This window comes from Bufo bufo, chromosome 6 (genome assembly GCF_905171765.1).
Source record: "Bufo bufo chromosome 6, aBufBuf1.1, whole genome shotgun sequence".
Lineage (NCBI taxonomy): Eukaryota > Metazoa > Chordata > Amphibia > Anura > Bufonidae > Bufo > Bufo bufo.
In genome coordinates, this window is record NC_053394.1 from 48322187 (window position 1) to 48349024 (window position 26838).

At 43.7% G+C, this 26838-nt stretch overlaps 1 protein-coding gene across 2 annotated transcripts in view; it reads right to left on the reverse strand.

Moving 5' to 3' along the window:
* BNIP3 (BCL2 interacting protein 3) overlaps positions 1 to 23211 on the reverse strand; it is a 46705-nt gene extending 23494 nt beyond the window's left edge. Inside the window, exons 1-3 of one of the 2 annotated variants that reach the window (XM_040437585.1) lie at positions 23047 to 23211; positions 7570 to 7750; positions 6606 to 6690 (exon numbers count right to left, since the gene is read on the reverse strand). In XM_040437585.1, coding sequence (XP_040293519.1) covers positions 6606 to 6690; positions 7570 to 7750; positions 23047 to 23092 — 312 coding nt within the window. In that variant the 5' untranslated portion in view covers positions 23093 to 23211. The remainder of the gene's footprint in view (positions 1 to 6605; positions 6691 to 7569; positions 7751 to 23046) is intronic. The other variant, XM_040437586.1, reaches the window with a different exon arrangement.
* Positions 23212 to 26838: the final 3627 nt, after the last annotated feature.

Here is a 26838-nt window from a genome sequence, read left to right on the forward strand (position 1 = left end):
GCATCCGTACTGCCCTAATGCATTCTCAGTGGACGCGGATCCGCTCAGAATGCATCAGTCTGGCGGCGTTCAGCCTCCGCTCCGCTCAGCAGGCGGTCACCTGAACGCAGCTTGCAGCGTTCTGGTGTCCGCCTGGCCGTGCGGAGGCGAGCGGATCCGTCCAGACTTACAATGTAAGTCAATGGGGACGGATCCGTTTAAATTTGACACTATATGGCTCAATCTTCAAACGGATCCGTCCCCCATTGACTTTCAATGTAAAGTCTGGACGGATCCGTCTGAAGCTACTTTCACACTTAGAATTTTTTCTACAATATAATGCAGACGGATCCGTTCTGAACGGATCCCAAGTCTGCATTATATGAGCGGATCCGTCTGGGCAGACCCCAGATGGATCCGCTCTGAACACTAGTGTGAAAGTAGCCTTACACTTTTCAATTGTCAATTTGACTTTTATACTACGCTGACATTATGTGACGTTTTGGTTTATTATCTTGTGCATTATACGTGACTGCCACTAAAGTACCTATATCGGTCCTGTAACTTTGATATAGCCTGAACATGTTTAAAACCCTAGTGCCTATAGCGGACAGCTACCTTCCTGTTGCGTTAGGGCACTTTCACACTAGCGTTTTTGTTTTCCAGTATTGAGTTCAGTCACAGGAGCTCAATACCGGAAAAAAACTGATCAGTTTTATCCTAATGCATTCTGAATAGAGAGCAGTCTGTTCAGTATGCATCAGGATGTCTTCAGTTCAGTCCCTTTTACGTTTTTTGGTCGGAAAAAATAACGCAGCATGCTGCAGTTTTATTTCCGGCCAAAAATACTGAACACTTGCTGGAATGCCGGCATTAATTTACATTGAAGTGTATTAGTATTAAGTGTTCCGTCAAAACGGATCCGGCTTTTTGGTCTGCGCATGCGCAGACCTTTAAATATGCAAAAAAAAATGAATACCGGATCCGTTTTTCCAGATGACACTGGAGAGACGGATCCAGTATTGCAATGCATTTGTCAGACGGATCTGCAGCTTTAAAAAGCTGCGTTGGCGTACGCCTGTTGCTGCTTCAATACGCAGGACGCCATGAAAGCTACTTGTCCAGTTACCTGATCAAATTGATAGATAAGTATTCATTGCTGGCGATTGATCACCGCTATATATGCATTTGATGACTGTTGATTTTGGCCTTAACATACATTGGGGCCATTCAAGCATTGGAATGCTACCTTAAGAATTGGTCCCCTGATGATTTGGCCTATGCCAAAGAAACGCGTTGGGACGGGATATCTGTATTGAGTGGACAACAGTGTACCCATTTTTCCCTTTCTAATCTTTTGACGAAGCTGGGCAGTCAACGATGGCCACTGATAGGGACAATAAGGGACACATAGAGTGAAGGATATAAGGAGGTAGACATAGGGTTAGGTAGGATGACTGTCCTTTCAACTTTTCTATCCTTCTCTATCCTTTTCTAAGGTCACGTTGGTGTGCCTGAGATATAGGTACACTAACCAGTGTTTGCATTTGTACTGTGCAACATTTGGGTTGTTTTTAATGATTATGCATTAAATGTTAAGTTTTAATGAGGTTACCTGTTTGTAAATTAGTAGGGTGGGGCCAACTACCCACAAACTATCTTGCCAACTACTCCCTCCAAATTAACTGGTGTAAAATGCACCATTGTTAGAAAATGTGGACCGGTGTCCCTATGACAACACTGAATCGTTAGTTGTCAGGTACAGACGCCGAGGAACCTTGTTAAAATAAGGGTGAGTTCACACCACCTCTATATATTTTTGTCTTTCTGCTCTGTTAGAGGAGCAAAGCAACGAAAATACAAGAGCCTGGAAAAAGTATTTATACCCCTTGAACGTCCACATTTTTTAATGATCACCAAGTACAAAGTATTAACTCAGGGGAGCTGAATACAAATTCACACCACACTTTTCAGATTTTTATAAAAAAATTTGAAAACTATGTATCATTTTCTTTTCACTTCACACATACTTGCTATCACTTAAAATCCCAATAAAATGCATTTAAGTTTGTGGGTGTAATGGGAAGAAAATGTGGAAAAGTTCAAGGGGTGTGAATACTTTTTCAAGGCACTGTAACTGAAGTGCCATATTCGGCACATAACTGAGGCGAACTTCCTTGACCACAATAGAGTCTGTTCATTTTCCATTTTGGATCCTGTTCTGTTACCGGACAAAAAACTCTTGCATGTAGGACTCTTTTCTCCAGTCTTTTTGATGGAATCAGTGATGGAAGCCCCAAAAACAGAGCCGCCAAAACACTGTGAACAAGCCCTGAGCAAGCTAAGAGAGAAGCTTTCAAGGTCTGGCACCTGCACTACGCTGCCTTTTACATTCAATATTTCTCCCTGTAGTTTTCCATTAGAGATCATTTGTGTTCGTACTTAATATAATGTTTGAGTCAACGAAATGAAAAGCATCAAAATAAGAAGATAAAGGAGATTAAGAGCTTCAGGTCTTAATCTAATGGGGCATGTTATAATTAAAATTCATCTGGGGGGAAACAGACAGGATGGAATACTGCAGGTGTAGATATAGATGTGGGTCCCACTTCTGGCACCCTCAGAACCTGCCTTGCCTGGATGTCTCATCCTGAGGTGGTGGAAACTATGGAAACAGTCGACTGGGCTGTGCTTTCCATTACACCCATTCATTTGTTTGGAGGCTACAGAAACAGCGCAGCACAAAACCCCTGTACGACCTATTTGTGAAGTAAGTATTTTAGGGAACCCAAAGTGGTCATGCAGGAACCTGAGCACCTCTGACCAAAAGAGGAAAACATTAGAGCAGGACCATGCAGAATGAAGAAATGTGGTGACTTCCACTTGGCATTGAAATAATAATTCAGACATGGAGGCTCCAATTATGTAAAGTCTAAAGGGAACCTAGGTTGAGTCTAGAAATCCCTAACCTTTACCTCACACGACCGGGCCTGGTCCGGGAAACACTGGCACGGGCACATGATGATGTGAGTAGAGTACAATAGATCTCTGATCAGATAGGAACTGTCTGTATCATAAATCACTTTGATGCAGTCAGTTGAGGTCAGGGGAACTGAGGTCGATCATGGAGATGTGGCCAATACACAGGCCGTGTTTCCCGGATCGTGCACAGACATATGGATCAGGCCTAACCATAAAACTTAGCATGAGCCTTATCAAAGGGGTTTACACTGGTAGTCTATAGGGGTGAGTATGCCTGATGTAAATGAGGGAACCCAATAGGTTCTCACCCTTGGAGAAGCCAACCAGAGGTGTGCCAAACATGGCCTTAAAAGTATGCTACAATAATGAAAGAATGCAGTCCGTGCAACTCCATACTCTATCTCTTCAAAGTAAGGAATAATGAACCATCAATGAGCAGGTGAGGCTAAAATTAAACACCCTATCTACCCCTAGAGTCACACCCTGTAAAGATTGCAAATGAGGAAGATGAGCGTTACACCAGAGGGGTTCTGGGAGGGTAAATCTGACCAGGCGCCCCAACTATTAGGTTATGAGCATTCCTCTATGCCTCAGTGGCAGTTCTGACAAGTAACAGGATATAAGAGGGGGATCTAGACCAATATAAGAAATTAGTAACCACTACATAGGAGCCCCCACAGCCCCCACTAGTGCAGTCGCTATGTTGCTTATATCAATATGCACCAACAGGCATAGACCAATGGAGAGGCCAAAAAGTAGAAGTACACAGTACATATTAGCGGCTGCCATGCCTACCAGATGTTTTAAAGCCTGCAGTTTGGCCAAGGTAAACCTTTTGACAAAAGTACCATAGTAAACTTTCCAATAGCCTAAACATCTTTTTTTGAAATTAGGAAAGGCGAACATGAAATAATAAATTTTGACTGTGTTAATCTGTCCTATTAGCGACAACAGCAAGCGCTGCCAAGACTTATCTAAGGTTATCTCCTTGTGAGAGCCAACAAAGGATCCCAGTTAAGAGCCGCATAACAACCAACATCCTGGGAAACTAGCAAAACCAAGTACAACTGCAAAAGCACTGGCAGAGATTGAGTGGAAGAACAGTTTGAGACTAAAGGGAACAAAGCAGATTTAGGCCAGGTCATCTGTAACCCCGAGAAAGAGTGGGCTTCCCTGTCACGTTCCCCCTTCCAAGGGAAAGGGCATAGATACATCCAAATTTGTTCAGACCCCACGAGAGAAGACTCGTACAGTAGATCTCGTAGATCCTGTGACTGATCTCGATAGCGGAAAGGGAAAACGCTAGTGTAAAAGTAGCCTTATCTGGCATAAAGCCAGTTTGGTCAGGGTGTACAAGGCTACTTTCACACTAGCGTTTTCCCTTTCCGCTATTGAGATCCGTCATAGGATCTCAATAACAGGGGAAAACGCTTCAGTTTTGTCCCCTATTCATTGTCAATGGGGACATAACTGAACTGAATGAAACAGAAGGCTCCAAAATGCATTCTGTTCCGTTTGGTTGCGCTCCAATCGCGACAGAATAACGCTGCAAGCAGCGTTTTTTCTGTCTGCAATGTGATACGGAGCAAGACGAATCCGTCCTGACACACAATGTAAGTCAATGGGGATGGATCCGTTTTCTCTGACACAATAGAAAACGGATCCGTCCCCCATTGACTTTCAATGGTGTTAATGACGGATTTGTCATGGCTTTATAAGACACGATACAACCGGATCCATTCATGACGGATGTATGCGGTTGTAGTATTGTAGCGGAAATGTTTTTGCAGATCCATGACAGATCCGCAAAAAACGCTAGTGTGAAAGTAGCCTAAGAGATGAGATAACAGTGTTTTTTGTCTGCTGGCTAACTATTTGGCTAAGGTTTTAACGTCCAAATTAGGAAGTGAGATAGGGCGATAGGTGTGCGGGTCAGAGTTTCCTTCCCTGGTTTCAATAAAACAAGAATAAGAGCCTCTCTCATGGAGTCAGGAAGAACACCCCATTATAAGCCCAGTCAAATATCTCCAGCATTCAAGGCTTAAAGGGGTTGTCCGAGATAATTCAAAATCTCAGACAAGCCCTCCAAAAGCCTAAAATAAAAATATCATGTTCTACTCGCCCTTTTTACCAGCGTCATTCTCTGGTTGAGTCCTCCTGCTGCTACTTGTTTACAAACTGCAGAGGTGACGTATCGGTATATAGCACATGACCACTGCAGCCAATCACAGCGTTAGACTGCTGAGGTCAATGATTGGCTGAATGATCATGTGCCGCATTAATGTGTGTGATTTACAGGGGCCCCATCAAAATAGTTAGCATAAGGACAGAATGGTCACATATTCCCTGGAGCCTAGGAAAAACTTGAGACTGCAAACAGAAAATCAGAAGTAGCTAAAGCCAAGTCAGTTCTGCGGAATGACCAGTGTGTTCGTAGAGTAAGAGGACAATAAATCTTCCCTAGGGAATTTCCAATGCCACACATCAAATCAGACTCAATGTTGAGAATTTTGAGAAAGTGAAGTTATTCTGAGGCAACATCCAGAGCACCAGTATGATCCTCAGATGTATTCAGAACTGGGCCAACCGGAAATGTAGCCAATTTCTGACAGTTTTCAATTTATTTATACATTCCCAGTAGAGTTGCAGACAGCCCAGGAAAAGGAAGTGGCAGTTTTGGGGGCCTGAGGATGGTAGTAGTACTCACAGTGGCAATTTTCCCTCTGGCTTTCCCTGTGGCTGTGCAGTGACTAGAGGGTGCTCCTTTTATCTCAGCAGAACCTTAGGCATGCAATGAGGTTCCTTGTAGATGTTTCTGTAATTCCCAGACTGAGGGGTACAGATTTAAGGTATGGCTGGCCAAACCGTGTCAAAGTGTGGAAGAATGCGCTAAAAAGGTCCCCTCTCACAGCAGTAAGGCCTCTCACTGCCATAAACATGCACAATACCTTGCTGACTGACTCCAATTTGTGGCATTGTAGATTCAGCACCTTCTGGTTTATTTTTCTCACTGAAGCACTTTTCTGAGGAGCTTGCATGTGTAGATCCTCCCTGTTCCTCAGGCAGAACTAAACTCTCACTGAACACTAACCAGGGGGCGGACCCAGGTCCACCTCCTGGCAACCTAAGAGGATGACCCAATGTGCTTTTCCATACAGTTCTATTAGGTATACAAATACAGCAAATCTGAATATTTCACTTAGGAACATAACAATAAAACCATTTACATAAATTTGCATTGACCCTGTTCTGGGGTACTGCAGAGGTGACAAAGGAATGGAAGAAGAGAAAATGCTTCTGAATTATTCTATTATGGAGAATATAGTCATTTACTATAACAGACATGGAAGAGGTGACAGGTCCACTTTAAGTGAACTGGGCAGAGTTTCAATACCAGACACAGGCAACGAGAGGGGCGCTGTTTCTGGAATTATGCAGCCATGTCTTACTAATACAACCCTGTAAAAAAAATTAACTGTACATTAAAGACTTATATTGTACATTTTGAATCACAGTCTGTTTGTGCTCTTTATGGTAGAGAAAGTTTTTCCGGGTCATTAAACTGATCACATTTGCTTGTGTATATACACATATTAGCACTGTAGCATGATATTTAGAATTACACAATTTCACCGTTAATTTACCTGAGAACTGCTCTTCTCTTTACTCCCATGGGTGTCGGTGTCGCTCAGTCTTTGAATGCTCTGAGGGGTCTGAGATCGTGGTGGGCTTGAAAAGTCAAGAAAGAATCCAACACGTTAGAACAATATGAGAAATCCTTTATAAACTCTTATAATTGGTCACAGAATAACGCTAGATATGCAGTGCTACATGCAGTTTGACTCTTCAGCAATTTGACATAATAACCCTAAGTCACTTGAATAATTTCAAATAGCGTGACCTGGAATTTCCAAATTTTCTACGACTCTGGGTCCACCATGGAATACAATTACAGGGTTTGTATATTTCAAACAGCCCTTTTCTAATAGTTGGAGGGTCCCGGACTAGAAAGATTGGGAACCCTTCGATTTCTATGGTAGCCACACAATGTTTCCCTTGCCTTTCAGCATTTCTTTGCTTAGCAGCTACTTGGCCTGTTGATTTTGGCTGGGGCTCAAGTGTGGACCAAGGTGGACAACCAATCGTTTTATGATATGGTTCAAGACTAATGGAGCTTAATCAAATTATTTGAAACCTACCATTCAAGAACTACATAGGACCATGAAAGGGGTATTCTCATCTCATCCACCAGGTGTGCCATGAATGTCTAACAGATGTAGGTCCCATCTCCAGGACTCATAGCTATGTTGAGAAGGTGCTCCCATGATGGCTTTGTCTGTTTGGCTGTATTCATAACACTCACAGAACGAAGAGCCATGCTGCCTGTCCAACTCTCCATTCCTACCTCACTAGGGCACAGCAGATTTGGGGTCAGGGTTCAGGAGACCACCATCCTCAACATCGGTGTGAGTTATAGAGATTCTGCATCTACCAGACATTTACAGCACAAACTCCATTTTAAGTCAGAGACAGTCTCATTTGAAATGTCCAGGAATATTATAAGTCCTATATCTTAGACCTTTGAGTATCTATGTAGTACTACCATACCTATCACAGTGAGAACTCTCCCTGGAGCTGCTCCTTCCAGACTCATGTTGGGCATCCAACAGTATCTTTTCCATATCCCCATTGTGAATGGAGATGGAGGCTGGCACCTGTTCTTGTGCTCCGACTGTCCCAACGCCACCATTGCCATTATTGCTGAAATGTAGCTCTACCCAGGAACCTGCTGGTCAGAACACAAGAGCACGAGGAGAGTTATTACAGGAGTCACACTTGAGGAAAACCATAGATTCATTCTTGCCCTACAGTTGTCAGGGGTGTTGGTTCTCTTGTGGAGATCTAGCTTGTGTAGGGTGTCTAATGGCAATGCACTTTAGGAAAAAGTATGCAAATTAACTTTTGTTGGTTAAGAAGTATTGCTCATAATACTCTGTATACCAGCTGGAGAACCAGTAGCCCCCAGCAGCTACAACAAAGGCGTTTCCAACAGCCAACCAGTACCCTGCTCTGTACTGATCAGGAGCAACAACCTAGCCACGTTTTGAAGGGGTTATCTGGAAATTTATATTGATGACTTATCCTCAGATCAGAGGGGTCCAACACCCAGGACCTCCGCCAATCAGCTGTAAGAAGAGGCGGTCGCTCTGTGAGCATCACGGTCTCTTCCTAGGCCAAGTGACGTCATCGTACATCGGTCAAATGGCCTAGTTGCAGCTTGGAGGCTAGCAACCTACAGGTGGCACTAGAGAGATGATTTTCCTCCTTTACACAGGTGCAAGACTCGTTACAAGAGACTGTAGCGAGCTGTGTATCCATCACAGGATCAGGAACGAGATCTTGAAAAAATGGATAAAATGATATTAGAATTAGTATAATTCGATAGTAGAATTGATAAAAATGTATTCAAAATGTGCTATTTAAAAGCCTTTGTGGCAGGAGCACACAACCAGCAAAATATTTAATATGGATAGAAATAAATGTAGTCTAAGGGTCCATTCACATGTCCGTAGGATCCGCGGATCCGCAAAACACGGACACCGGCAATGTGTGTTCCGCATTTTGCGGACCGCACATCGCCGGCACTAATAGAATATGCCTATTCTTGTCCGCAATTGCGGACAACAATAGGACATGTTCTATTTTTTTCGGGAACGGAATTGCAGACCCGGAAGTGTCTGGCAGACACATGAAGTGGCCCGGAACGAGGCAGTGGCATGTGTACGGCAGGACACGGACGCGGGAGTTTTATTTTTTTTACCTGCCCACAGGCTACCACCATTGAGGTTGTCAGTCCCTTGGCAGGAGAACCCATTTTCAGGGATGTACCTAACCTTTCTCCTGCCTGAGGCAAAAATTTAAACAGCTCGTCTCTAGGTCTTCCCGCCTGAGGCAGTCGCCTCACCTGGCCTCATTGGAGGTGCACCACTGCATGTTTCATTTATGTATCTATATTGTCTCTATAGATGACCCATGTGGAGTGTAATGGCAAGATAACATCTGTACAGAATGGAGTCTGACCTTCAGATCTATATTTTAGGACTCCACTGCCTTCCGAGGGGAGAATATAGATCTGTTACGTGGATCTGGACTCTGATTACGTCTGTTGGAAGCAACAATTAGGAAAATGCAGTAAACATAATGAATTTTCAGCATATACTGGTAAATTACTAAGACAAAAATTTCTTCTGCTTTTATAAATTCTACTCAGCAAATAAACAGGGAGATAAAGGCTACTCAGGTTCACGTCTCAGGACAAGCCTCCCCAGCTTTATTATTAACCTGCCCGACAGTGACAATATTTACCAGGAGCAATGAGAACATGCTTGGAGTCACACATATCTTGTGTTATCACAGTCATCTTTCCACTCCATGCAAACGCACTGTACAGTATGTGGAAATCAACTGATTCCCAGTCACATGCCCTTTGTTTTCACCTTACACCGGAGGCGAGAGAACAAAAGTTCACTTAAAAATAGCAATAGAATATGTCCTTTGCTGTTACTAGAAAACCAACCGCCATACGGTGAGTCATAGACCTGGAAATCTTTAACCTGCTCATTAGCTCATTAAAGGGACTGAAGCCTTTGCTTAGTCCATTGTCGGAGGTTGTGTCGCTTTAATAGCCCAGAGAAAAACTTGGCAGCCAGCTTTGTTTATGCCGCGGAGGCTCAGCCTGTGCCAACTCCACGTTCACAGTCATACTACTAACGTAGCAAATGTATCAATATCTTATGTTGAGTTTAAACCAAAGGAATGGAATGTTTCATATCCTGTTAATAAAAATAAATAAATACACTGACGTGTGCTGTTCCTTATTTTCCACGAACAGCACATGTACCCATTGAATTTAATGTGTCTGTTCACCCATCACACATCTACTATTTTGGCCTGTGAGTCGGTTCGAATACACCCATTATAGTCTATGGGTCCATGAAAAAACATGGACGGAACACAGATCCGTATTTGGTCCGTTTTTCACTGACCCCTAATAGGAGATGCTCTGAAAATTACCTTTCAGCTGATCAGTGATGATACACAGAGGCCAAAAATGGACACACGGACTTTCTCACGTATGAAACACGGACTGATTTTTTTCACGGACGTCAAACAAACACAGAAATGTGAATGAGGCTTTATTCCTATGGTAAAAGCAGCTCTTTCTATTAATATAGTGGGACAGAAGGCAGGTAATTAAATATATAGCAGTATTATTTACCCATTATATGGCTCTTGTATGTGTTCACTATCATTTGGGCATTGGATGTTTAGATACTGTATAGAAATAATATTCAGCCCCTATATGGCACTGTTATGTGTTAGACGTATGGCACTATTATATAGGGACATACAATCTATGGCACAGTATATCTATTTATTATCAGGTCAGTATTATGGCGGTATTACTCTCCATTATTGTCCTCCTGCAGTGCCGGACACCAAAGGATTGAAAGTAAATATGTTGACTAGTGTTAAACGAATCAAAGTGGACTTCGATCCGAATTTCAGGAAAAATTACTTTTGTCACAAAGCCGAATCTCCTCGCACTTTGTGGTAACGAATCAATTTCTCCTAAAATGGTGGGTGAAAATAAAACAAAATGATACTCGCCTCCCGGCAAAGGACCTGCGGCGAGCGTGATGATCTCACAACGTGATCATGCCGGACGAGTGCGGTGATCTTCACGCTCTGGCCTCTCCGCGAACAAGTGGAATATATATATATATTTTTTTAACCCCTGAAAGGCTTAATGCGAGTCACAGATACAGAGATCAGCGTTGAACGTGGCATCTGAGGGGTTAAATGACGGGAGGCAGCGCGATCGCCGTTCCCCATCATTGCGCCCGCTCCATACAATTGAAAGTTATTTTTTGACAAAGTAATTTGTAATGAATTGAATTTCTTGACGAAGTTTGGCAAATCAGCCAAATAGAATTTTTCAAAACTTCACTCATCTCTAATGTTGACCCTTCTTCACTTGAACGGATCCGCAAATACGGAGATGCGGAACGTAAGCACGGAACGGAAACCCACGGAAGAACTACGGAGTGCTTCTGTGGGGTTCCGTTCCGCACAAGGATAGAACATGTCCTATCTTTTTGCGGAACGGAGGGATGCGGACCCATTCAAGTTGATCGGATCTGGATCCATCCCGGAGGCCTCACGAACGTTCTCCGTGCATTTTGCGGACCCAATGCACGGAACGGAACCCATACGTTCGTGTGAACAAGCCCTCAGACGCATTACTAGGTATAGGGAGAGGGCAGCTGAGCTGCGGTTACAGACGAGGGTTAGAAGTAATGAAAGATAATATAAAAAACTATTATAAATGCTGTAAGGCCTTAGACTCTTCCCGCTATTAATCAGCGCAGGGCGCGCTATGGACAGCACAGGCCGCGCACTGAATGCAGGCAGGCTGTTATAGCTAATGATAAAGTACATGGAGGATATACTGTATCGGACTGTAGTATTCAGGTCTCATTGCCGTGTTGGCACTTTGCGATAAATAAGTGGGTTTTGGGTTACAGTTTGGGGACTTTAAAGGGTTCGCCACCACTGCCCTATATGTTATATGGAGACTTATGGGGCTGGCCACAATTGGAGGAGGAAACTTGAATCTATGAGATTCATTTGCAGGTTCCAGGTTGTACCTGTCCCTGGCCTTGTTGACTTGCTGTAAGGCTGACATGATCCATAGTGTTTCGTGTGGTGAGGACGGGTCTGTCCAGGACGAGAGCTGACGCTGCAGCTATAGAGAGCTCCTAGTGGGGGAGGGGAGGGATTCCCCTGCTTGTCATACAGCTGGAGAAGCCGCTGCCAAAAGTGGAAAACCTGCTGAGAAAGGATCCTGTGATCAAGTGTTTCTTGCCCAGTACTATCTTCACCACGCTCTTCTTATTAGGCTACAGTCACACGACTGTAGTGTTTTGCGGTCCGCAATTTGCGGATCCGCAAAACACAGATACCAGCCGTGTGCGTTCCACATTTTCGCCAGCAGTATGATAGAAATGCCTATTCTTGTCCGGACAAGAAAAGGACATGCTCTATATTTTTTGCGGGGCCGCGGACAACTCACGGTGGGCTGTCCACATCTTTTGTGGCCCCATAATTGCAGAACGGATGCCGACCCAGTCATACTGTCGTGTGAATGAGCCCTTACAGAGGCAGCAAGACAATAAATGCAGATTCACAGCAGATTCAGACCTGAGCATACCGACCTGAGCGCTCTGTATGCGCGATTCTCCGGGAGTCTGACATACGCGGCTAAGTATGCGAACGCCCATTGTCGTGCGTTCCAGGAGGTCTATGTATGGGAACGCGCGACACTACGCCCCAAAGAAGCTCCTGAACTTCTTGGGGCGTCGGGCGTTTTACAGCGCGATCGTACGCGCTGTAAAACGCCCAGGTGAGAACCATGCCGATAGGGAAGCATTGGTAGGAACGCGCTGTAAAACGCTCAGGTCTGAACCGGCTCTAAGGGTCCATTCACACGTCCGCAATTCTGTTCCACATTTTGCGGAACGGAATTGCGGACCCATTCATTTCTATGGGGCCACACTATGTGCTGTCCGGATCCGGAAATGCGGATCCACACTTCCGGGTTCACAATTCCGTTCCCCCCCAAAAATAGAACATGTCCTATTATTATCCGCAATTGCGGACAAGATTAGGCATTTTATATTATAGTGCCGGCGATGTGCGGTCCGCAAAATGCAGAATGCACATTGCCGGTGTCCGTGTTTTGCGGATCCGCAAAACACATACGGATGTTTGAATGGACCCTAAAATAGCAGTCAGTTTACGTATGGCCCCCTGTCTATGCAGGAAAGGCCTCTGGCAATGTACATATCCACTAGCACCTTTGGAGGTAAATAATAATAATAATAATAATAATAATAATAATAATAATAATAAAAAAAGGAAAAGTATATTTTTTTACTTTAAAGGGGTATTCCGGAAGTTGGATATTGATGGCCTATTCTCAGTATAAGTTATTGATATCTGATTGGTGGGGGTCTGAGTCCCAGCACCCTTGCCAATCAGCTGTTTGAAGAGGCTGCGGTGCTCCGGTGAGTGCTGCGGCCTCCTAACAGCTTACGAAGCACAGCGCCGGTCATTGCATAGTGGCTGTTCTTGGTATTGCAGTCCATTCACTTGAATGAGACTGAGCTGTGCTTAGGCCATATGACTGATGAACATGACGTGACTAGCCTAGGAAGAGGCGGCAGCGCTCACCGGAGCCTCTTCATACAACTGAACGGGGGAGTTGGACCCCCGCCAATGTTGACCCATCCTGAGGTCCAGTCATCAATATTGTACTTTCGGAAAACCCCTTACAAAAGTATAAAGAGACACCCGTCAGCACAGAAATCACAGTAGGGTCCAAGAAGCATTTTCTATCGCTCCCACCTAGAGGCCTAACTTGAAACTCCTAGGCCCCAGAGCAAAATTTGGGAACCATTTATAATACCATCGTTGCCAACTGTCCCGAATTTGCCAGGACTGTCCCTGATTTTTATAGACAGTCCTAGCAAATTCGGGCTGTCGCGGTCTGAAAATGGGCGGTGCTAAAAATAACTCTGCCCATAACTGGGAATTTACTGGGGGTGGGTTGGATGCCCTGTATTTATATGCACAACTGCATGTGGGTATGAGCACTTCCTGCTTGTTTAATACCACGCCATTCTTTTCAGTTTTTATATATAGAAATGCCTGGAGGTGTATAAACTCCAATTTAAATGTGCCTGTTTTCCATCTACAGGTCACATTTAGGTGCACCTGCGAGGCCTGGGACATATCAGCCAGTCTTGAGTGAGACTCGCAGACTCCTCCCTCCTCCCATTGCAAGCATGGCTACATGCTGGAGGTAACTGGTGAGTTGTTTGTGAGTCGGCCTCATGCTCCTGTAATTTGCCCACTGGCCCCTGGTATTGCCCACATGGCACAGGTAGGTGAGTGTTAGGACCCGAGCTACTTGAGAAACCTTGGCGCGGTGCTCGGGCTCAGACATGTCCTACACCGTAGGACATGTTGGCTAATCTCTCAATTTTAAAATCAGTTTGAGGGTTTAGTAAGACCGCAGAGTGCACCTGTCTTTGTTATTATTTTGTTATAATGCCCTGAATTTACCAACTTAAACGTTGGTAAGTGTGTAATACTGTGGTCTTCCTATAAAGGCAGAGGGGTCTTTGGCCCACCTCAGGCATCTGGTACCTTTTAAAACCCCCTATAGCATGTGCTTTGGAGATATGTGCCAGGGAGTGCCAACACCTAGAATAAAGGGAGAGATTTATTAAAACTGGTGGAATGGAAAACTGGCTGCTCCTAGCAACCAATCAGATTCCACCTTTCATTTTCCAAAGGAGCTCTGAAAAATGAAAGGTGGAATCTGATTGGTTGCTATGGGCAACTGAGCCAGTTTTCCTTTACACCAGTTTTGATAAATTTCCCCCAAAGTATTTAGATGCAGGATTAGGGCAATAAACTAAATATCTGCCCTGAATGTAAAGAAGCCTAGCAATGAGAAATATCTTCAGTTCCCATGTGGGCCCAGAAACAATTGTGAGCCCAAAACTTCCAGAGATTACTGGGGTCTCTGTTATCGGCCATTACACTATAATACGTGTATGACGACTAGTGCACGGGGTAAGTGGAGCAGTTGCCCATAGCAACCAATCAGATTCCACCTTTCATTTTCAGAGGCCCTTTGGGAGATGGTAACCTGATTGGTTGCTATGGGTAACTATGCTGCACTTTGCACTCGTTTTCATAGATTGCACTGAATGTCTACAGAGACGAGTATTACAAGGCCAATATGGAGATGGTTTAGGTGGGGCCAAAATGTGGGCTAACAATGGAGTCCCTGTGACCCTCCTCAGAATTCCCTAAAAAAATCCATAACTTAAAGGGGGTTACAGAAGATTAGAAAAACATGGCTGCTTTCCACCCCTGTCCATGGGTTGTGTCTGGTATTGCAGCTCAGTTCCATCAAAAGTGAATGGGGCTGACCCGTAATACCGTACACAACCTGTATGGGAACCGACGTCTAGGGAACCAAACAGAACTTCTAAGGCTACATTCGCACTAGTGTTTTTGTTGGATCCGGCAGGGTTCAGCAAAAACGCTTCCGTTACTGATAATACAACCGTCTGCATCTGTTTGAACGAATCCGGTTGTATTATCTTTAACATATTTTTAACATTGCAAAAAAGGATCCGTCGTTAACTCCATTGAAAGTCAATGGGGGGCGGATCCGTTTTCTATTGTGGCAGATTGTGCCAGAGAAAACGTTTTGCGCCGCATCCCCAGGACGGAAAGCAAAATACAACATGTTGCGGTTTGCTCTCCGTTCTGGGAACGCAACTTAACGGAACGGAATGCATTTTGGAGCATTCCCTTCTGTTCAGTTGAGTTTTGTCCCCATTGAGAATGAATGGGGACAAATCTGAAGCGTTTTTTTCCGGTATTGAGCCCCTATGACTAAAATCAATACCAGAAAACGTTAACGCTAGTGTGAAAGTATCCTTAAATGTCATAACTCAGCATTAAAGGCTATGGACACCTTCGGGGACATTTTTTATGATTGCATTTTACTAATTTTGGCCTAAAAATCATTTTTCAATTGGTCTTTATTAAAAATGGTCACCTGTTTCTGAGGTACAAGGGTTAAAAAATCAGTCTGTTCGCAAACTGTCACCGATGAATCCCATCATCTGACAGCTCATGTGTAAGTCTTATCTCTGATTTCCTGACCTCATAAACACTCATTATAGCTCAGTTCTTATCAAACTGATAAGAATATGGCTTATATGTGTTTATGAGGTTAGAGGATCAGAGATAAGAGCTACACATGAGCCGTCAGCTGACGAGATTCAAACAAAACAGACTATGACAGTTTGCAAGCTTCATTTCTTTCTACAGCCCTAACATTTTTTTATATGGCACCTTGCTAACACAGTGAGACATGACAAGCTACAGGACCAAGAGAACCATGATGGTAACCGCCATAGCTTGTAGGCATGATGTGGTATACTTGTATGGAAATAATCTTCATATTGCATGTTTATATATATATATCATTCTGTGTCCTTTTTACCTTTTAACGGCCTTTAGGACACAGGAATGATCAGTAACTACTACACTTCAAACAAAAAATCTACCACCTGTCAGATCAGAAAGCAGCTTTGTCCCTTCCCCATGCTTTATACTGCAGCTCTACTTGTTATACTGACAGCTGTGAGTGAATATAAGTCGAGCTATAAACTGGACTTATGATGATGACTTTAAGGGGATGAAGGATGTGGGTGTAAAGAAGGGACTGTCCTACCAAAAATGGAACAGTTGAGAGGTATGCACAGCCGGTTGTGGGAGAGGTGATGATGGTACAAATGCATGATCATCTTATGAAGAGCCACCTCTGCTCTGAACGGAGTAAGTTTCCCAAAAAGTTTTTGTTAAATATGTGTGACCCCACACTTTTATAGGAGCTTCCTACACATTTCTTCCGAGAACACAGTGCGACAAGGATTACCTAACCGACAAGTCAGGACATGTGTATCCATGATCTGGAAAAGTCCTCCGACTAGCATTACTTAGGGCTCATGCACACAGCCATTGCCCAGCTGTGGCCAAAACTGCAACAATTTTGAAGTTATTATCACAAAGGTCTTTCTGGTGACCTGTTTACTTAAAGGGGTCCTCTCACTTCAGTAAATGCCATTTATCATGTAGAGGAAGTTAATACAAGGCACTTACTAATGTATTGTGATTGTCCATATTGCCTCCTTTGCTGGCTGGATTCATTTATCCATCACATTATACACTGCTTGTTTCTATGGGTTATGACCACCCTACAATTCAGCAGCAGTGGCCGTGCTTGGCCAGTATGGTGGCCGGGACCACAGGAGTGCACGTAGGCTAGTGATTTTTCCTATAGTGTACAGGCACGACCACCACTCCTGGATTACATGGTCATAACCCCTGGAAACGAGCAGTGTATAATGTGATGGAAAAATGAATCCAGCCAGCAAAGGAAGCAATATGGATAATAACAATACATTAGTAAGTGTCTTGTGTTAACTTTCTCTACATGATAAATGCCATTTGCTAAAGGGAGACAAACCCTTTAACCCCTTTAAATAATAATGCGGAAACTGATCCAAACTAGGGCAAAGGAAAAGTGGAGAGGCTTCCAATGATGTCACTTTAATTCTTCGTAGGAAATCTGACACGTGGGTATTGGAAACTGCTCCATTTTGGCTTGCTCTAGATTTAATTATCCTGAAAAAAAAACAAAAAAAACTGTGTTCAAGAGTGGGCTGGACATGCACATCTTCATTCATACGACCACAGTGTAACCTGAGTGTGAAATCTGGATCCTGTCATGTGAATGCAGTAAAAAAAAATATTTTTTATACTTTTCCATCTTTGATGTTTAAATATATTGGCTTCTATGTGGAGCCGTGATATGGTTGTGTGCAGTGGCGTAGCTAGAAATGACTGGGCCCCACAGCAAATTTTTGAATGGGGCCCCCCTCCCCCAGTAATTTTTTCACAACCCCTTCCTTTCATGCCGCCCCCATTCCTGTGGCTAGTAAAGATCGCTCTCTCAGACCAGGCCCGGCCGCTGTTCCATCCGTTTTATACACTGTCTATACTGTCACTGTATATCATTCCATTGTGTAATACTGTTGAGGGGGCCCTGACAAAATCTTTAAGTCCTCGTCCTCCTGGATGGGCCCCCTTCTAGGTCAGGGCCCCAAAGCAGCCCGCTTCCCCTATAGCTACACCCCTGGTTGTGTTAAGGTTGCCTAAAAAAGTTCTGTGTAAGGCCTAGTTCACAAGAACGTTTTTTTTTTTTTGCGAGTGTACGGGCCGTTTTTTTGTGTTCCGTATACGGTACCATTCATTTCAATGGTTCCGCAAAAAAAATGTAATGTACTCCGTATGCATTCCGTTTCCGTATTTCCGTTTTTCCGTTCCGTTGAAAGATAGAACATGTCCTATTATTGCCTGCAAATCACGTTCCGTGGCTCCATTCAAGTCAATGGGTCCGCAAAAAAAAACGGAACACATACTGAAATGCATCCGTATGTCTTCCGTATCCGTTCCGTTTTTGCTCAACCATCTATTGAAAATTTTATGCCTAGCCCAATTTTTTCTATGTAATTACTGTATACTGTATATGCCAAACGGAACAGAAATGGAAACGCAACGGAAACAAAAAACGGAACAACGGATCCGTGAAAAACGGACCCCAAAACACTGAAAAAGCCATACGTTCGTGTGAACTAGGCCTAAATGAAGTTTAACCCCTTAAAGGGTTAATGGCACCACCATGGGGGTTTCCGAAAATAGCAGAGAGAGGCGGCTGTGCATGTGCAGTGTGCTCTCCATACATCGCTATGGGATCTGTGAAAATAACACAATATAGACTATTTTTGGATCCTCTATAGTGATGAACAGAGCATGGCGCACTCGCACGGTGTCCGCCTTCTGGTGCCCTCCCTCTTCTCTAAGGGACCCGCACCTATCTGGCATTGGTGGCATATCCTAGTGACATGCCATCAATGTGTGAGACAATTTTTGTTTTTGCAATTTTTTTTTTTTTCCTTCTGCCTTCCAAGGACCATAACCTTTTAAATGTCCCATTCAGATGAGGGCAGTTGTACTTTTTAATGGCACCATTTAATTTACCAAAGTTTTGTATTAGATCACTTTTTATTCCGTTTTATGGTGGCAGCAACGTGAACAAAAAATAGGACTTTTTTTTATTTATTTTTTTATTCATTTCAGCATTCACCGCACATAATAAATATTTTTATATTTTAATAGTTCGGGGATCTTCGGATAAGGCAATACCAATTATGTTTATTATGGCAGGCCTGGCAGCATTCACAAGGACCCTGGCTGCCATTGTAAACAATCGGAGCCCCGCGATTTCGGGATCCAATCAGAGGACAGAAGGAGTCCCATCCCTCTGTCTAACCCCTTGGAAGTGAATGGGGCTGAGCTGCAATACCAGGCACCGCAGCTATTCAATGGGTGGCACTGTGCTTGGCAAGCTGCGAGGAGGCTGCAGCGGTTATAGGAGTGCCATAGCCTCCAGAAACAAATGATCGTCAGGGGTGCCGAGAGTCAGACCCCCTCTGATCTGATATTGAGGACCTATCCGGAGGATGGATGATCAATATTAAACACCCAGTCAACCCCTGAAATCATTGTGTAACAAATTTTGCAACTTTCTAATATACTGTTTATTCATGTCCTTACAGTTTTCAAGATCTCTGCTTGTTAGGCCTCATGCACACAACCGTTAGTATTCTGCGGTCCGCAAAAAATACAGATGATGTCTGTGTGCATACTTTGCGGAACAGAACAGCCGGCCCCTAATAGAACAGAACTATCCTTGTCTGTAATGCGGACAATAATAGGACATGTTCTATATTTTTGGCGTAACGGAAATACGGACACAGAATGCACACGGAGTAACTTCCGTATTTTTGTTTTTTTTGCGGACCCATTAAAATGAATGATTCCGCATACGGTCCGCAAAAGAATTGGAACGAACACGGAAAGAAAATACGTTCGTGTGTATGAGCCCTCAGTGAACTAAAACAATCAACTCTCCCATGCAGTGACTAAACTACTAAGGGTTACTTTCACATTAGCGTTTTTTGCGGATCCGTCATGGATCTGCAAAAACGCTTCCGTTACCATCATAAAACTGCATGCACCCGTGATGAACGGATCCGGTTGTATTATGTCTTCTATAGCCATGACGGATCCGTCATGAACACCATTGAAAGTCAATGGGGGACAGATCCGTTTTCTATTGCGTCAGAGAAAACTGATCCATCCCCATTGACTTACATTGTGTGCCATGACGGATCCATCTTGCTCCGCATCACATCGTAGAGAAAAAAAAACGCTGCAGGCAGTGTTTTGGTGTCTGCCTCCAGAGCGGAATAGTGATCATTCTGAGCTGATCCTTTTCCATTCAGAATGCATTGGGGCTGAACTGATCCGTTCAGGGCTCTCACAAGCGGTCCAAAACGGATCTCAGAAACGGAAAGCCAAGACGCCAGTGTGAAAGTAACAGTCCTAGTCCTGCTCACAGTATAGAAGTAGATGCACTTTCATCCCATCAGCTCCAGACTGATACATTGTAACAATCCGCACAGAAGAGAGATTGCTTCCTGTGTACTTTTCTCACTGGATACAACTGAAGCAGTTTATCAGAAAGTTTTCAGTCTTTGGATTTAAAGGGTTTCTACTTTCTACCACCAGATTGAGATTTTTCGCTGACTGACACTAGCGATCTGCACCAGCACCTAGAGGCTCCGTCTACTCCCTATTTCTGCTGGCCACCGCGTCCCTCCAGCCCGCCCCGCTCCTCTTGATTGACAGCCAACCTCGCTCCATCTCTCCATCTCGAATTCCAGCTTCTGTATTCGGCGCAGGCGCAGTGACTGTCGAACCTCTCCCTGCGCCGGCATCTTCACTGCGGTCCGACAGTCACTGCGCCTGCGCCGAATACAGAAGCTGGAATTCGAGATGGAGAGATGGAGCGAGGTTGGCTGTCAATCAAGAGGAGCGGGGCGGGCTGGAGGGACGCGGTGGCCAGCAGAAATAGGGAGTAGACGGAGCCTCTAGGTGCTGAAAAGACGCCCCCATAGCACCTAGAGGCTCATTTGCATATCAATAAAAGTATGTTTTTAAAGGGAACCTGTCAGAGGGATTTTGTGTATAGAGCTGAGGACATGGGTTGCTAGATGGCTGCTAGCACATCCGCAATATCCAGTCCCCATAGCTCTGTGTGCTTTTATTGTGTAAAAAAAAAGATTTGATACATATGCAAATTAACATGAAATGAGTCAGAGCTTGAAAATATGACTCTTCTCTGGTCACACAAGTAAGATATGACTCTTTTATGTTAATTTGTATATGTATCAAATCGTTTTTTTCACAATAAAAGCACACAGAGCTATGGGGACTGGATATTGCGGATGTGCTAGCGGCCATCTAGCAACCCATGTCCTCAGCTCTATACCCAAAATCCCAGCATGTTCTATATTCTACGTTTTTCAAGCAGCCCTGGCTCCATAGAAGTCAATGGGGCTTCAGTGCAAAGCGCATTGCATCCGGAAGCAAGTGCGGATGCAATGCGTTTTTCACTGATAGTTGCTAAGAGATGTTGTTTGTAAACATTCCGTTTTTTATCACGCACATAAAAAAACGCATTGGACCCGCACGGAAAAAAACTGAACGCAATCGCCGACAAAACTGACTGAACGCATCCGGAGCTAATCCGCCACGCTCGTGTGAAAGAGGCCTTATGAGACAGAGCAAAGAGTACCTTCTGTCCTGATGGACTTAGGGTACTTTCACACTAGCGTTATTCTTTTCAGGCATAGAGTTCCGTCCTAGGGGCTCAATACCGGAAAAGAACTGATCAGTTTTATCCTAATGCATTCTGAATGGAGAGCAATCCGTTCAGGATGTCTTCAGCCTTTTCAGGACGGAAATACTGCAGCATGCTGCGGTTTTATCTCCGTCCAAAATTCCGGAACACTTGGCATTTTTCCCCAATTGAAATGCATTAATGCCGAGTGTTTTGGCAAAATGGATTCGGCAGTGCGGTCTGCGCATGCTCAGACCACAAAAAATTTGAAAAAAAAAAAAAAGCCGGATCCATTTTTCCGGACGACACCGGAGAGACGGATCCGGCATTTCAATGCATTTGTCATACGGATCAGGATCCTGATCCGTCTGACAAATGCCGTCAGTTTGCACGCGTTTTGACGGATCCGGCAGGAAGTTCCGGCGACGGAACTGCCTGCCGGAATCCTCTGCCGCAAGTGTGAAAGTAGCCTAAGAGGGAAACTTAAAGGGCATCTGTCAGTAGATTTGTACCCCACACCCCAGGGTCACTTCATTTGACCAACAGCTTGTGTCATTCCATGTACTATGATTTCTGAACAGTTTACATTTCTTCTATGTGTCATGTTTTGGTTGGTTTCAGACTAGAATTTCAACCCTTTACACTATTTTAGCAGGACTGATATGTTAAATACGACTGGTATTGATAATTACAGAAAACTAGTGAATCCCAACAGGTTCCTGAACTACAACTCCAAGCATCTCACTGGTATATTGGCAATTCCAGCTTTGAAAAAAGGAAAGCCGCAGGTTGCAGACGGCTGCGCCGCTTCATATTCTATTGCTTCTTTGACACCAGTACACAGAAAACTATCCCCTAACACATACTAGAAATTCCTTGTAACCATAACTTGCTCAACAAAAACAGCTTTCACAAAAAAAGCACATGCAGCAGTGCTGAGCCGACAGTCCTCATGAAGCCATTGTCTACCTCGTTCACACACAACCCAACACAGTCACAGATGTAGCAGAGCTGATTGCGTTATTCCTCTGTTTCGTTTGTACAAGAAGGTTGACCGACAGTCCTATGTAAAAGCACAAATGACAAATAAACCACCTGGTCCTTGCTATAATGACAAACTCGGTTCTGCTGCACATTTACATGACTCATCAGATTGGGGGCAATTTAGAGCAGGCGACGTCGCCGGTCGCTGATGTCAGGAACACAGCTCTGCTGACTATTGGGAAATACAAGTCACCAACTCCATTGCCTGGGTCGACAGCATGTCAACAAACGCCTGGGAAAAGCAATCACGCTTCATGCTATTGACATGCCAGCGGCCGACCGCAGCGGACAAACGACACCAACCAAAGGGAACAAGGAAAAAAGAAAGCAAATATGGTTTGGGCTACATATAACACTGAATGTACACAATGCAATCTGCTATACCTGCGCTCATGTAGTAGAGCTGATTGTATCACAGGTAATCATGGTATCTTCACAAACCATTCAGACCCAAAGACTTATATGACAAACTCGTCTCTGCTACATGCGATATGTGCTATAGATGCATGCCAGAGATTATAGGTCTGTGTTTTTTGTTTTTTTTTGGAAGATCAGAGGGTAGAAGGAAATATTCTTACCCTGCAGGGGCTCATCCTGAAGGTTCTGCCCTTCACTGTGGGACATGCTGCTAGTTCTGTAGGCTCAGACCCTGGTTCCCTGACTCCGCACCGCTCTCATACACAGGGACACAGCTGCTGCAGCTGTCTTTGTCGCTGGGCTTGTTATTGTTATTGCTTTAAGCTGGAAGCATGACGTCTCCCACGTAGCCAGCATCTGATTAGCTGGCTGCAGCTCCCACCCACTGTGGTGTAGGGCCAGCTTCCAATAGACACCCCTCACAGGCAGCCATTGGCCTGCACAGTGCTGAACTAGTTGTGCACAACTTCCATGTCAGCGCTGCACGGATTGGCTGCAGGGATTGTGTCATTTGGTTTCCTTCTCTTGGCTGTGAGCAGCACTGGGCTGTTACTGAGGCACTGCAGTGCTGTCTCTGAGGGAGTCATCCACACAGGAGGCATGTAAGGACTAGAGGGAAGAAAGAGAAGAAGAAGAACATCAATGAAAAGGATAATAATAAACATGACAACAACAATAGTCATAATAAGAACAGTAATAATGAAAACAGTAATAAATAATGATAATAGTGATCGCAGCAATCATAAGGACAGCATAAGAATAACATCTGTTATGATAAGAACAATTGTGATAAGGAGAACAATAACATCAAACATCCTCATCATAACAGTAATAATGACAGAAAAAACAATTATAACAGCAATAATAAAAATGATAATGAAAGAAACTATAGTAATAATTATAACAATAAACTTTTTATGACAAGAACAACAATACTAATAAGTGATCAAATAATTTTTTTCTTTGTTGATTATTGCATTTTAACCACCTCAGCTCCCCTAGCGTAAACCCCCTTAGGGTCCATTCACACGTCCGTTTTTTCTTTCCTGATCTGTTCCGTTTTTTCAGGAACAGATCTGGACCAGATCTGGACCCATTCATTTTCAATGGGTCCTGAAAAAAATCAGACATTGAGCTGTCCGTTTTTTTCCAGGACCCATTGAAAATGAATGGGTCCAGATCTGGTCCAGATCTGTTCCTGAAAAAACGGAACAGATCAAGAAAGAAAAAACGGACGTGTGAATGGACCCTCAATGACCAGACCACTTTTTAAAATTCTGCACTACACTACTTTCACGGTTTATTGCTCGGTCATACAACTTACCACCCAAATGAATTTTACCTCCTTTTCTTCTCACTAATAGAGCTTTTATTTGGTGGTATTTCATTGCTGCTGACATTTTTACTTTTTTTTATATTAATCAAAATTGACCGAAATGTTTGCAAAAAAATGAAATTTTTCAAATAAAACTATTTCTATAAAAAAAAATCTCTAAATGTATTGTTCTACATGTCTTTGATTAAAAAAAATGCAATAAGTGTATATTTATTGGTTTGGGTAAAAGTTATAGCGTTTACAAACTATGGTGCAAAAATGTGAATTTACGTACTGACTTTGTGAGCACCTGTCATGTTTCCTGAGGTTTTACAATGCCCAGACAGTAGAAACACCCCACAAATGACCCCATTTCGGAAAGTAGACACCCTAAGGTATTCGCTGATGGGCATAGTGAGTTCATGGAAGTTTTTATTTTTTGTCACAAGTTAGCGGGAAATGATATATATATATTTTTTTCTTACAAAGTGTCATATTCCACTAGCTTGTGACAAAAAATAAAATTTTACATGAACTCGCCATACCCCTCACGGAATACCTTGGGGTGTCTTCTTTCCAAAATGGGGTCACTTGTGGGGTATTTATACTGCCGTGGCATTTTAGGGGACCTAAAGCGTGAGAAGTAGTTTGGAATCCAAATGCCTAAAAATGCCCTGTGAAATCGTAAAGATACTCATTGGAATTTGGGCCCCTTTGCCCACCTAGGCTGCAAAAAAGTGTCGCACATGTGGTATCGCCGTACTCAGAAGAAGTAGGGCAATGTGTTTTGGGGTGCATTTTTACATATACCCATGCTGGGTGAGAGGAATATCTCTGTAAATTGACAACTTTGTATAAAAAAAATTAAAAAGTTGTCATTTACAGAGATATTTCTCTCACCCAGCATGGGTATATGTAAAAATACACCCCAAAACACATTTCCCTACTTCTCCTGAGTACGGAGATACCACATGTGTGACACTTTTTTGCAGCCTAGGTGCGCAAAGGGGCCCAAATTCCAATGAGTACTTTTAGGATTTCACAGGGCATTTTTTACGCATTTGGATTCCAAACTACTTCTCACGCTTTAGGGCCCCTAAAATACCAGGGCAGTATAAATACCCCACATAAAATTCCCATTTTGGAAAGAAGACACCCCAAGGTATTCCGTGAGGGGCATGGCGAGTTCCTAGAATTTTTTATTTTTTGTACAAGTTAGCGGAAAATGTTTTTTTTTTTCCTCTTACAAAGTCTCATATTCCACTAACTTGTGACAAAAAATAAAATTTTACATGAACTCGCCATGCCCCTCACGAAATACCTTGGGGTGTCTTCTTTCCAAAATGGGGTCACATGTGGGGTATTTATACTGCCCTGGCATTTTAGGGGCCCTAAAGTGTGAAAAGAAGTCTGGAATATAAATGTCTAAAAAATTTTACGCATTTGGTTTCCGTGAGGGGTATGTTGAGTTCATGTGAGATTTTTTTTTTTGTCACAAGTTAGTGGAATATTAGACTTTGTAAGAAAAAAAATATAAAAAATCAATTTCCGCTAACTTGTGCCAAAAAAAAAAAATCTTCTATGAACTCGCCATGCCCCTCAAAAGTGATCTTTATAGCGCCACAGCGATTTTACGGTGTTTTCGCAGTGATCAGAAAAAAAAAAAAATTCTGTCACTGTGGTGGACAAGAAAAGGCATTTTCTATATAGTTCTGGCAATGTGCGGATCCGCAAAATGCGGAAAGCACATTGCCGATGTCCGTGTTTTGCGGATCCGCGGTGTCCGTGTTTTGCGGATCCGCAAAACACATACAGACGTCTGAATGGAGCCTTACAGGGGGGTGATCAATGACAGGGGGGTGATCGGGGAGTCTATATGGGGTGATCAGAGGTTAATAAGGGGTTAATAAGTGACAGGGGGGGGGGTGTAGTGTAGTGTGGTGATTGGTGCTACATATTACTGAGCTACCTGTGTCCTCTGGTGGTCGATCCAAGCAAAAGGGACCACCAGAGGACCAGGTAGCAGGTATATCAGACGCTGTTAACAAAACAGCGTCTAATATACCTTTCAGGGGTTAAAAAAAATCACATCTACAGCCTGCCAGCGAATGATCGCCGCTGGCAGGCTGTAGATGAACTCGTTTACCTTCCAATCCTGTTCACAGGAAATCTCGCGTCTCGCGAGAGGACGCGCCGATGCGTCCAGGAGGAATAACCCGGCCGCCCGCAGGACGCATTAGGCAGTCGGGAGCTGGTTAATAGCTATACTTCCCCCCCCCCCCCCAGGTTAAGGCCTCATGCACACGACCGTTGCGTGTTTTGCACAATTTGCGAAACGGCACGGACAGCCATTGATATAACTGCCTATTCTTGTCCGCAAAACGGACAAGAATAGGACAGGATTTTTTTTTTTTTTTGCGGACCACGGAACGGAGTGACGAATGCAGACAGCACACAAAGTGCTGTCCGCATCTTTTGCGGCCCCATTGAAGTGAATGGGTCCGCATCCAAGCCGCAAAGACTGCAGCTAGGATGCGAACCAAAACAACGGTCGTGTGCATGAGGCCTAAAGCTGTATTAGGGCTATTTTTGCAGGATGAGTTATATTTTTCAATGGTACAGTTTTAGAGTAAATATA